The sequence below is a fragment of the Sciurus vulgaris genome, assembly GCF_902686455.1.
Source record: "Sciurus vulgaris genome assembly, chromosome: 5".
In the NCBI taxonomy this organism is placed as follows: domain Eukaryota; kingdom Metazoa; phylum Chordata; class Mammalia; order Rodentia; family Sciuridae; genus Sciurus; species Sciurus vulgaris.
This window is the reverse complement of record NC_136465.1, coordinates 176,607,879-176,620,944: the sequence shown is the minus strand read 5'-3', so window position 1 is coordinate 176,620,944 and position 13,066 is coordinate 176,607,879. Positions and strand designations below refer to the sequence as shown.

At 63.9% G+C, this 13,066-nt stretch overlaps 1 protein-coding gene across 2 annotated transcripts in view; it reads right to left on the bottom strand.

Annotated features, from left to right (window-relative positions):
- PRR5 (proline rich 5) overlaps positions 1 to 13,066 on the bottom strand; it is a 46,559-nt gene that overhangs the window by 6,314 nt on the left and 27,179 nt on the right. For both annotated transcript variants that reach the window (XM_079141701.1, XM_079141700.1), the window contains 3 exons: positions 8,534 to 8,614; positions 2,385 to 2,433; positions 1,207 to 1,264 (listed from right to left, as the gene is read on the bottom strand). In XM_079141701.1, coding sequence (XP_078997827.1) covers positions 1,207 to 1,264; positions 2,385 to 2,433; positions 8,534 to 8,614 — 188 coding nt within the window. The remainder of the gene's footprint in view (positions 1 to 1,206; positions 1,265 to 2,384; positions 2,434 to 8,533; positions 8,615 to 13,066) is intronic.

The following is a 13,066-nucleotide window of genomic DNA, read 5'->3' as shown; positions in this document are numbered from 1 at the left end:
CAGCCCTGCCGAGGGAGAGCAACCCTTCCTTCCCAGGGCCACCCTCTCCCTACGTCCCACCACACTCTCCCCATGCCTGTCCCCAGCTGTGCGTTCCTGTGTCTCCTACATCTGCAGGTCCCCAAAGACCTCCTGGGACTGGCAGGCAGTAAGCACCCCTGAGGAGCCCTGGCAGGCTGGTCCACCCACAGAGCTAAGATGGGAACACTGAGGCCGGGCAGGACACAATGCGTCTGGTCAGCCGGGAACTGAGAGTGCATAGCCTGTCCCAGGGGCCTCGGGAGGTTGGCCACGGCCTCCCAGGCTGCTCTGTCTCTTCCGCCAGCCAGGAGGTGCCGGCTGGGAGGCCTGCAGGACACAGGGGCCCAGCTCACCAAGCCGCAGAGCTGCCCTCTGAGGACCTGGTTGTGCTGGCTGGAGCCAGTGGGAGGTGGGGTGCAGGGGGCTGGGGGCTCCTCTTTGGGAGCCCAGGGCTCCCGCCTCGGCCCTGCGGCTCAGGAGCTGTCCCAGGGGCCGAGCTGGCAGGTGGATGCACAGGTGTCAGAGGGGCCAACGAGCCCGGGCAGGTGGGGCTCCGCAGGGGTTCCTCCGGCCACTGCCCTGCCTGGGCCACGGCCTACTGAAGGCGCCCACTCGAGGCGCCCACGCGGGCTGCTGCCCCGAGGCCTCCGCCCCCACTGAGGGCCTGGCCGGGCAGGGAGGCCCCTGGGACCATGGCCACCCATCTCTGCGGCGTGGCCTGCCCAGCACCGCTGCACTGGCCTCATTTGGGAACAAGGACCTCAAGTCCTCCCGTGGTGGGAGTGAGCTCGGAGAAGAAGCCCACCCAAGGCTCTTGGGACACTCAGCTCAGCGGCTCCTGCCCCCCCATCCGCCAAGACCCTCACCCAGCTCCTCCCAGGACTCAGGACGGGTTCGCCAGGGGCGTGAGTCCCTGTGGGCAGTGGGGTGGGGCAGGGTCTACCCTGGTGGCCAGGTCCTCCTGGCTGCATGTGTGGAGGAGGGACTCTCCCTAAGGTCCCCTGCCCGAGGCCACTCTGTTCTCCAGGCCCCTCTGACCAGAGAGCAACACCTCCTGCCCACAGCCCCAGGGACCAGGCAGAGCCCAGCAGGCCGCCACCCTGGAGGGCACACCTGCCGGGCTGCCGTCCCATGGCCCCGAGGGCCAGGCCCGCAGGCGGGGTCCCTGCACCGGCCACCACTCACCCTCGTAGAAGCGGATCTTGTCCCGGAGGATGACCATGCCTTTCGTCAGCAGCTGGTTCTGGAGGCAGAAGGGCTGTCACTGCCATGGTGTCTGCTGGGCAGGCCCCCGGGACCTCGGTCCAGCAACGGGCAGCTGGGGCTCAGAGGCAGTGACTGCCCCAGCCACGCCCACCGCGCCCACCACGCAGAGCCTGCACCTCGGGCCATCACGAGGCAGGTGGCCACAGGGACACCCTTCAAGACACAGGGAACAGGAGCCCTCTGTGCTGGGCTGGGCAGCTGGGCCCCGGGGCACACTCTCCTGACACCTGGCCCATGGCCACCACTCGAGGGGGACCCAGGCACACGGCGGGCAGCTTGGCCAAGAGTGAGGCCCCGACTGCACCTCCACAGCAGCCCAAGGTGAACGGCTCCGTGCCCCACGGACTCCCTGTGCGTGCTGTGTCCTACGATGGAGCGGTGTCCCCAGGAGGGGGCACGTGTGGCGTGTGCAGAGGCAGGCCGGGCTTCCTCCTGAGGAGCCGAGGGCCTTCCACAGATAGGCGACGCCTGCACGGCCGCTCCACACCAGACGCTGTCCGCCAGGCGCGCTCAGCGCTCAGTGAGGTGGGGCAGAGCCAGGGCGTAAACCAGGGACGAGTGACACCCAAGCCCCAACCCGAGAGCCAGAACCGCAACCCGTCCTCGTCCCAGGAAACGCCCTGCCGAGCCCGTATGGGACACCTGCAGGGGCCCTGGGCACCGGCCAGGCACTGCCCTCGGCCCCTCCTGGCTGTGTGATCTCGGGCCAGTGCAGCCACCTCTCTGAGCCCCCGGGGCCCGAGTGCTCGGAGACTGTGGGCTGGCCGGCCAGCCGAGGAGCCGTAGCGCAGAGCCGGGGGAGAGGCTCAGGCATGCCCACACCTCGCTGCCGCGGGCACCCTGGGCTGAAGGCCGGGGTGCACAGATGACCCATGCAGCACAGCGGGGTCCTGCGCTGGTCGTGTGGCAGGTGGGTGATCAGCAGAATTGCGAGTCCTCTCACTGCGTCCACCTCCACAGCAACCCACGAAGGCCACACGGGAGCTCGTCACCGCGAGGTGAGTCCTCGTGACCCCTCATGGCCCCACGCACAGCTAGAGCCACACGCCCACCAGCAGCAGGTGCCCCGTCCTGCCTGGCCAGCAAGGCCCACCCACCTGCAGGTACTCGGTGAAGAAGGACCCCAGCTCTGTCTTCAGCAGCTGCCTGTGGACGGGAGGGAAGGCGAGGGTGAGCGCGAGACCGCACGGTGGTGCCAGCGGGTGGGGCGGGATAGGGACGGGGCCACCTGGGCAGCAGACCAAACTGCAGCTGGCAGCAGGGGGGCAGGCAGGGCTGGGCCTGCTGCGCTCGGGCCCTTGGAGCCCATGCACCAAGCATGGTGCCACCTGCTTCAGAGGGGAGCTGCAGGGTCCCCAGAGGACAGCACGGAGTGCGGCTCCTCCTGCTTTCTCAAGCAGACGCCTGGCAGCCTGGCCTCAGCCCAAACCCCAGAGCTGACAGAGCCCCAAGCGTCCTCCCCTTACTCCACAGCAGCTCGTGCAGTCTTCAGGGACCAACGGCAGGTCCTGACTGGGGTCCCCTTACTGCAGGTGAAGCAGGAAGGCTCAGAGAGGTCAAGTGACCGGTCCAAGGCCACACGGCACATGGCAGCCTCAGGGTCTGAATCTCGTCTTTTACGCGATGCTGACAACTGCTTCCACTGAAAGCTCCAGGGCCAAAATGGAGTCATCCCACCCCCCCGTCACAGGCTGGAAACTCAGTCACCAACTCACCCCCAGCAACAGTCTTTTATGCTCTGAAACAAACTCAACAGAAATCCTGACTTAAAAAGCTGCTGTTAGAGAAACTTTTAAACTAGTCCTGGTCCGGGTGCAGGGGCGCAGGCCTGCAATCCCAGCAACTCAGGAGGCCGAGGCGGGAAGATCACAAGTTCAAGGCCCGCGTGGGTGACTAAGCGAGACCCTGTCTAAAATAAAAAGGCTGGGGATGTGGCTCAGTGGTAGAGCACCCCTGGGTTCAATCTCCACTACCAAAAGCAAATAAGTCAAATAAGCCAGCTCTGAATTAGAGGCACCCCTCATTTTGCATGGTTATACTTCGTGGGAATTCCAGCAACGGGTTTCAGTCACCACCAGTCACCCAACAACTCAGTTCAAGTTTTAGTTCCCTCGGCATTAACTGAGCAACTACATAAAGCAGTCTCTCCTGCCAGTTCCCAGGTCACCAACCACAATACAGACAACGGAGGTGCCTCGTGATCAGTGACCAGTAATATTCAAGGTCACCATGATTGGTCCCTGAGCACCTGTTATTCAGCTCAAGCACAGACAGCAAAGTGTGTAGCTGTGCTATCTACTCGCCTCCCGTGGTAGATCCAGGTGATGTTTACAGAAATGGGGAGAAAGGGGAACTGGCCCAAGGAGGTGCAGCAGATACAACGCTCCTCGCCTTACGGCAGGGCGATGTTCCCAAATCTCACTGTTGAAGGTTCAGGTGGAAATACATCTCACACCCCCACCCACATCCTGGCCTCACCTCGCCCACAGCCAGGCAAAACCCAACAAAGGCTGCAGAACACGCAGGTGAACAGCTGCTGAACACCACCCTCGACCTGAACAGCAGCGGTTGCCTGTGGCTTTGCACCATGGTCAAGTCAAAACGCCATCTACACTGAGTCACCGCCAGCCGGGGATGGTCTGTCAGTGAAGGGGTGGTGCTGGGCGGGCAAACGCCACTCCAACTATGCTGGGAACATTTTTTTAAAATTTATTTTTAAAATTTGAGACAGGGTCTCACGGAGTTGCCCAGGCTGGCCTCAAATTTGCAATCCTCCTGTCTCAGCCTCCACATGCACGTGACTGCACCCAGCTTGGTAAGTTTTGGTGTTTGCTTTTTTTAACCAAGAAATAAAATACTTCTCAAAGTTCCTAATGTTCAACAAAGATCCACTTTATTTTTTCTTTTTGGTGCTGGGGATTGAACCCAGGGTGCTTTGCCACCAAGCTCTATGTCCAGTCCTTTTGATTTTCTGAGGCAGGGCCTAAGTTGCAGAGGCTGGCCATGAACTTGCGATCCTCCTGCCTCAGCCTCCCAGTCGTTGGGATTTTTCTTATTCCTCAAAACATCTTAACCAGTAGTATGAGGTGCTACTATTTTGAGAAACGTTTTTAAAGACAGAGCAGTCACAGAAGTGCACGCAGATCACTAAGGTCACTCTGCAGCTTCCGCACGCAGACATTTCTAGGGTCTGATCTGTTGATTTTTCAAAAGCAACATGTGGAAAAGCCCTAGATGCTTGCTCTCTGCAGGAGGGGCACTTCCTGCTGTGACTCTGGCCCTCAGGAGACAGAGGGTGGCAAAGCCCACCGTCCCTGCTGCCAATCAGTTGTGGCAACTTTGGGCTGGGGTGGGGCAGGCGGCAATGAACTGTTCCCCCTTTGGAGAAAGTGGGTGCTGGGGCCTTCAAAGGCCCCTTGGGGGTGGCTACCCATCCTGGGGCAGATGTAAGCTGGACCCCAGTTCATCCCACCAGTCCTGGGGGCTCTGAGACCTCGGCGAAGCCCAGAGAGGTCCAGAGGCCTGGGCCATGGAACCAGCACACAGGTCACTGGGATGGAGTGGCCCTTGCATCCTGGCCACCTGCTGTCACAGGTGCTCAGGGCTTCGGACAGCACCTGTGTGGGCATGGGGAGGAAGGTGCAGCTCCCACAGCTGGGCTGGCCAGGCACTGACCTTGGCCCATGGCCTGACATGGCCCATGGCACCCAACTCAGGGAGAGGAAGCTGCAAGTCAGCTGTGGCAGCCCTGAGTCCAGCCTCCCCTGGACAGTTTCTCAGCAGCTTAGAGGCCCAGCGCCCCCCTGCACAACTGAAATCAGCTCCAGCCCACAGGGTGGTTAGTGCGGGGACAGCACCCCAAGCTGCCTACAGGTGCCTGAGACCTTCTCACCAGCTCCGCCTAGCAGTCCGTAAGACAGAAGGCCAAGCGGCTACCCAGAGTGGCCTTAGGCCTGTGCTGACCGTGGCTGGTGGTGAAGGGTCAGCCCCCTGCCTCTGCCTGGGGATGTGGCCAGCAGCCTCCTGGTGGACCTCCAGAGGCTGGCGTAGCAGGAACTCGGCCAGGAGGATGGAGCTGACTGCCACCCAGCAGCCCGCAGCACCGCAGGACTCCGGGGACACGTTCCAGATAGGCGCGGGTCACCCACAAGGACCCCAGCCTCACCAGGGCCCTGCCCCCCTCAGATGGGGAACGGGGCTCTGGGAAGGCTCGGGGCAGGGAGCCACCCCACTCCCTAGTCCTGCAGGTCACAACCCACGTCCCAGCTGGGCGAATGCAGCCGGGCCCCCAGTTCCTCCTCGGGAGGCCGAGGCAGGAGGAGTGCTGGAGCCCAGGAGCTGGAGTCCGGACCCCGCTCAGGAAACAAAGCAACAGGCTCCTCCCCTGCACCCCTGCTAGGACCTTAGGAAGGGGCCCGCCCCGCGGGGGACAGCCAGGCTTGTGGGAAACTCACAGTGGAGGCGGTGCCGACCACAGCCACACGGCCACCTCCGCTCCCAGCAGGGTCTGCTCACCGCAGGGGAAGGGGTACCACCCCCAGGAAGCCCCAAGCCCTCCCAGGGCACCTGGGAACACAGGGCGCCACCGGTGTGTGCCGGGCCGCGGCACCTCGCGCTGCAGCTGGGCAGGGATGGATGACCCGATGCTCGGCTGGAGCCCAGGAGGGAGGGCTGTCATGGTGACCGAAGCAGTGAGCGCCGGTCCTGCCCCAGGCAGACCAGCAGCAGCCCCTGGGCACCGCAGAGAGGCTGCCTGGGACAAAAGCCCTGACAGCAACCCGAGGGGACAAGCCAGGCACCAGGACGTGCAGCACAGAGCAGGTGGGCCACCAAGCCCAGGGGAAGCTGGCCAGCGGGGCATGACCCCACACAAGGCCACAGAGGTGGGACAGGGGGGGTGAGCACATGGTGCCATGATGACCAGCAGGACCTGTTGCCTGGGACCTTTCTCCATCCGTCCGGATGACTGACAAGAGTGTCCATCTTTGCACCTTGGAAGGACGCTAGCCAAGGAGGGGACAAGGCACACGGCCGGACCACAGGCCTTCCTCATAACCCAAAGATCCTTCGTGCCTCAAAGGACCCACAGGAAGGTGAGAGGACAAGCCGGCAGAGGGACACTCGCCATGCGGCACCGACAGGGTCTAGACCCAGGCCGGTCACAGTGAGGACAGCAGGAGGGGGTGGACAGGCTGCCCCAAGACAGCACCTGGGAAGGGGCTCCGCGTGGTCAGCGTCAGGGGCCAGCAAGTGGGGCAGCTGCTGACCCCCAAACCCACCCGGTTCCCACAGAGCCCAGCAGCTCCCGCCCTGGACGCTGACAGGGAGGAACGAGGTCACACATGCCACCAAATCCTGTGCACAGACGTGAGCAGCAGCACCATCACGGCCGGGGCAGGGACAGCTGTGTCCCCATTCTGGTGAGTGGACATGAAGCCCCGACACGCGCCAGCTCGAGTGAGGGCTGGCCGGCCAAGTGAGGGGCGCCAGGCACGCGCAGCTCCAGAGAGGGCAGGGGCAGGCGGTGGGCAGTGCGCACTGACGCTGGGGGCTCTTCTGGGGCTGGTGGACGTGGCCAGGAGGCAGGGGCCTGGCAGCCACTGTGGACGTGCTAGAGCAGCTTCGGGGTCTTCCACGGTAGGGAGTCACACCCACGGACACGAGGGGGCCCCGACTGCGACGGCCTCATGAGACGACCGCCAGGGTATGGTGCGCGACTGCCCGCCATTCCTGCCGCGCCCTCCCGTGTCCAGATCCTCAGACGCCAGCTCGGGGGCTAGGAGTGCCAGGCTCTGCCACGCAGCCTCAGCTGGACGGCCCTCTGTGATGTCAGCAGGAGGACAAAGTCACCTAAGGGCACATTTCTGGAACATGGACTGGTGAGGAGCTGCGTGGACCACAGGGGTGAGTGGTGCCCCCTCAGGGCCCTTGGCCACTGCGCCTGCCTGGCCAAGGGGCCGCCTCACTGAGCAGCTCTGGGAACATCTGGACACAGCACTCATGGCTCCAGCTGGACTCGCAGGACCACAGCTAATCAGCTGCTGTGGCGTCAATGCACAACCAGGCCCACTGACCTTGAGGTGGGCGCGTGGTCAGGAGCTGGTAGGGGGCGGGCAGTTCTGAATGACCCCGGGGCTGAGTTCCAGCTCGCCAGTTCTGACTGCAGGCAAGCCACTCCACTGCCGTGCCTCAGTTTCCCCATCTGTCAAATGAGACAACAGGCCCCCAGGGCTGCAGCACAGACTGGGCAAGGGGACAGAAAGCTCTTGGCATAAGGCTGGCGCCCCTGAGGCTCCGCGGAAAGACCCCGTGGCTACTACTGAAGGTTCCTGACGTTTCATCTCCAACTGGCTAAAACCAACTTGCCCCAGATCGTGGTGCTGGGCAGCTTCTCTGTGCCCAGCCCTGTGCACCCTCCTGAGGGAGGGGGCAGGCCAGGTTGCGGCCAAGGTGAGCGCCAAGGCCAGGGCTGCGGGAGGTGCACCAGGCCTGGGGGCTCGGCGGGGGCGCTGCCCCTGCTCGCTGCTTCAATACCAGGCAGGCTCCCGAGGCCTGTTACGAACCCGATTCCCTGAGCAGAAAAGCAAGTGGCGCCTGGGTAACCAGAAAAGCAGAACCACAAGGGCCTGGGAGACTGGAGCTTCAGTTCTCCATGACGCCTTCTTCCCTCCCTGGGCTCCGCTAACCTTATGTCCTGGGCACCTGCTAAGAAACACCCGGGCTTACCTTCCACCCCGCCCTGGATAGCAAGGCCGAGGTTTACTGCCTATTTTTCTATATATGCTTTTGACATGGGGACAGGGCAGCATGGGTCAGTGCTGTGTGACCCTGGGCAAGTGGCTTGACCACTCTGAGCTCTGGCTTCCTCTGCCACACGTCTCTAGCTGCAGCTGCCTGCTTTGCAGCAGTGGCCCCCAGGGTGCTCGTCAGTCCCTGGCTGCTTCCCTCCCCTCACTTCCCAGCTGGCCACAGGAAATGAGGGGCGTTCCTGGCGTGGGTGCTTTTCCCTGGTCATCAGGCAGGTGGGCCCTTCCTCTCTGACAGTGAATGCCCTTCATGATGCCCCACACTGGCAGGCAACGTGGGTGTCCTCTCACGCCACGGTTGGAGTTCCACCCGCTTCCTCTTGAAGGACGTCCCGGGAGGCGGGAGACCCAGGCCCCCACGGCTAGAGTGGCTGGCCGAGGTCACGGGGGTCCAGGTCCTGGCCACTTGGACTGGGGCCCAGGAGGAGGTGGGCACTCACCGGACGCCCTCGTTGAGGCTGAAGAGCTCCTGGTCGGGCAGGCCCCTGCGCTGGAAGACCGCGATCACCCCGTTGTGGATGCTGTGGGAGGCAGGGGGCGCGTCACCCCGAGGCCTGGCCCTCCCTCTCCTGCTCAGCCCCTCCCGGCAGGGACAGCAGGCTGGCGGGTCCCTCAGGATCTGCCGCACACCCAGACTTCAGCCCTGGCCTCCTCGGAGCACCGGCCGGTGTCACCAGGTGCCTCCTGGCCACCCTGCACCCTCATGGTCAAACCTTGTCCAGCTTCACTTCCTTCCCAGGCTCCTAACCCCTTCGTTGGGCTGGAAACGGGAGGGGGACCCTCCACTGGCCTCCCCTGCCCCCAGGGTGTCCATGTCCCACTGACTTGCCTGCTCAAGGCCTGTTGCCTGGGACCCGTCTCCACCTCCATGGCCACTCCCTGCCCCAGGCGACCCTGGCTCCCCAGCCCACCAGGGCCAGCTTCCAAGTGGCCCCAGGGAGCACAGCCAGCAGAGCTTCAGCCCCAGCCTGTTAGAGTAGCATCCACACGCGCCCTCTGTGAAGGCCGGAGGGGGCTCTTCCAGCCTTACTGACCACCAGACGCTGGTGACCATCCAGCCTTCGCCAAGGTGGTGGAAGGTGGGTACAGACAGGTGTGCACGAGGGGCTGTGTCCCAGTAAAGCCGGGTCTGGACAAGCAGGTGGCAGCCTGGCCATGGCCCACAGGCCGGTCTAGGACCCGAGTGGAACCCTGCTGAGCCCGGCCTGTGTCCATGTTCGCTGTGCCTGGCCATGCGGTTCCGTCCAGGCCTGGCTCCTGCGCGGCTCTGTGCCTGCCCTGCATCAGCCAGTGCGCCGCACCTGCTCAGGCTGCTGTCCCTTGACTCCCTGCCTGCTCCTGGACCTCTCCTGCCCCCCCCCCTGCTGTGGCCAGCTGTCCCCTGCCCAAGGTCCTGAGAGTGGCATTCCCTCCTGGCCACCTAGGCATCCTGGGCTCAAGCCCCACAAAGCACAGGGCCCCAGGCCAGGTCACACCTCTGGGTCTTGGTGTCCACTGTCTCCAGGAAGCCCTCCTGCCCTCCCCTCCCCATGCCCAGTCACATACCAGCGTGTGCTGACCCTCATGCCCGCTAGTCCTGCCACCACCCAGAGTCCCGTGGTAGGAATCCAGGGCCGGGCCTATGGCTTTCCCAGCAGGGCTGGGTGTCACTAAAGCTCAGCACTACACCAGCTGCCACTCTTCTCAGCCTGGAGGGACAGCTGGTCACGCGCTGCCACCCACACAGGAAGCAGCAGAGGCCCTGTGCCCCTGGGATCCGCTCATCAACCCTTCCCTGCTTCTGGTGGCGAGAACAGCAAGGCCCAGAGAGATTGGATCCCATGACAGACGCCACAGAGCTAGCAGTCTGGTGTCCCGTGTCACACCCTCTCCCTAGCAGTGTCCCTGCGTGGAGCCAAGCCTGGTAAGGTGTCCCATCTCCAGGCCCTGGGGGGGCAGGTGGGCCCCAGGCCTCATGTCCCAGATGTGCCAATGGGGCTCCACAGCTGGTGCCAGGCCAGAGGCCGAGGCCCCACCCTGCCAGGAGGTACTGCTGGCCTCTCAGCAGCTGCTGGCCAAGACCACGCTGGACACGTGCCACTGACCTGGCTGCTGACTACCCTGGCTGACAACCCCCTTCATGTGTCTGGCGCAAAGCCCCCTGACTCGTGCCGTCTGTGAAACAGGGTCACAGACCCTGTGCCCAGGCTGCATTCAGTGTCTAAACCTGACCCAGTGCGCTCCTTCTGGCCACCATCTCTGGTAGCGGCCCCAGGCCCATGTAAAGCTGCTCCCCGAACAGACTAGACACAGATGCCAGTCCACGGGAAGTCCAGCTGCCACCCTGGAACCCCAGGGCAGGAAGCTCTCTGCCCACCTCAGGCAGGGGAGGGCGGAGCTTACGTGTGGCAGGGGCAGCCTTCCTGGCCCCTGGCCGAGGCTGTCCCCTGGGGGCAGGCCCCCACTGCCATGGACTTAAGTCAGGCCAAGCCCCCAGGCGGGGGGAGGGGAAGGAGCCCAAAGGCTCCAGGGTGGGAGGACCGAGGGGCCTGCTGGCTCAGGTGGCCTGGTTCTGCCCACTGTCTTCAGGGACCCACCTTGCCAGCCTGCCCTTCCTCCTCCCCATGACACCTCTGGAGAACCCGGCCTGCTGTGGTCCCCTGCTCAGAGGTGAGTGGACAAGGTCCTCCCTGCTGCCTCGGGCCCGCCTGTGCTGTTCCCTCTCCCTGGAGGGTCCCCTCCCTGTCCCAGGGAAGTGTCCCAGCCCACAGGACCAGGGTCCTCCTCCCCGGTGCTGTGTGGACGGCTAGCCTGGCAGTGGTCTCCCTGGGCCAGGAGGCGGCTCTCTGGCTGTCAGCCCCGCAGGCTGAGGGAGGCCAGGACACGAGATGCACAATGCCTGGGAATTCCCAGCAGGCTCCAGGGCTCCAGGGCACGCCCGGGGCTCCGCCATCCTCGCCCCTCACCCCGACCCCGCGGTGGACCCTGGGCCTCCTCCAGCCTCCTGGACGGCCAGGCCACCTAAGCCCTGTGCGCCCGGCGTCTGTCTCCTGCTCACCACCAGCAGGCAGTGGGGACATTAGCCCAGGCCACAGAAGACAACCCCAGGCGCAGAGGCCGCGGACCTGGCTGGGGTCCCACCGCCGGACCCAGCAGAGCCAGAGTTGAGCCGGACCCTGGCCCAGGTCCCCGCCCACGCCCCACAGAACCCTCGGGTGCGCAGGTCAGACCCCTCCACTCCCTCCCGAGCGCCAGGAGGCTCCCCGTTCTCTGCAAAATCCAAGCTGGGTGAACAAAAGAGCCCTGTGGGCCACTCGGAGGCTGAGGAAGGGTGGGGAGGGCCTCACGTGACTGTCACCCCCAAAACAGAAGTGAAACCCCAGCTGTCCCGCCCGGCCACCTCGCCCAGGGTGGGGCAGGGCCAGTCTGCACATCTGCAGACAGTCTGGTGGCACCCACAGGACCCTGAGGGGACTCCGGGTGGGGCAGGAGGAAACTATCCACGACCCCCTCCTCCGGGAGCCCCTCTGGGCCCTGTGTCCCCCCATGGGGCAGCCTCTCACACGCGAGGCTGTGACCCACTCCAAGTGTGGGTCAGCGGCCACCAGGCTGGACGGGGGGCCTCGGGGGAGGCTCTTGCTGAGATGGAGGCGGGTCCTGGGGGCCACGAGGCAGGTGGGCTGGGGCTGGCAGGTGGGAGGCGCACCTGCCTACTCAGGGGTCCCCAGGAGGCAGGGTCCCATCCGTCCTAGGCCCCAGAGGGCTCGGAGAGGAGACTCAGCGCCTGCTAGGCCCCCTCCTCACTGCGCCCGCTGAGGCCTCCTGCCAGCAGCAGCCTGGCTCTGCTCCTCTTAGGACCTGCATGTCACCGCAGGTTTTCTGGTGCTGGGGACAGAGCAGAGGGCCTTGCGATGCTAGGTGAGTACTGGCACAAAGCTGCACGCCCCAGGGACACACAGCACCCCACTGGGCAGGTGTGGGCCCACTGGGTCCTCCGGGAGGTCCTGGGTCCAGGCTGGCAGGCAGGCACCTGGTCCCCCTGCCACAGTCAGGCTGCAGGGACACTGAGGTGTGCCTGTATACTCCCCCTGCTGCCTGCCTGTCCCAAGCCACCTCTGCCTTCCATCCCTCCTGTCTTCCACCCGCTGAGGCCAGGTTCTGACTGGCTGGGGCTGGGGAGGGACAGAAGCCTGGTATGTGAGTGTCCTTAGGCACTGTAACAAATGGCCACAGGTGCTGGCACAGTGACACACACCTGAGATCCCAGCAACAGAAGGCTGAGGCAGGAGGATTGCAAACCTGAGTTCAGCCTCAGCAGCTAAGCAAGACCCTCAGCGACTTGGTGGAACCCTGTCTCAGAACAAAAAACGAAAAGGGACGGGGATAGCTCTGTGGGTGAGCACCCCTGGGTTCAACCCCTGGTATAGACAGACAAACTGCCACGAATTTCCTAAAATGACCCAAATTTATTCTCTCATGGTTCAGAGCACACAGGTTTGTGCTCAGCCTGGCTGGCTCGGCTCCAGGTGGGTTGGTGACCTTGGGCTAGGGGCTCTGGGAGGACACTCTTTGCCTTTTCCAGCTTCCACAAGCCCCCTATTAATTGGCTGCTGGCTCCTTACTTTGCCTTCAAGGACAGCAGTGTGACAATTTCAAGTCCCTCTTTGCTTCCGTCATTTCCTCCTCTGATTCTGACCCTATGATTATGCAGAGCCCGCCAGCTAGTCCAGGGCCACCTAAGATTCTTAACTGGGTGACAGCTGCCAAGTCCTTTCTGTCCTGCACAACCTCACGTTCACAGGTGCTGAGGACCAGGCGTGGACACCTTCAGTGGGGCCGCTGCCCTGCTGACCACACCCACTGCTTCTGGGGGTGGGCTCAGGACCAGTGTGCCCAGCAAGCGTGGGGCCCCAGGCAGCTCTGCCTACCCCAGCCAGGCTGGAAGCTTCGGCTCATGAGCTTTGGCCCTTTAGGACCTTCCTGGGCCTGGTGCA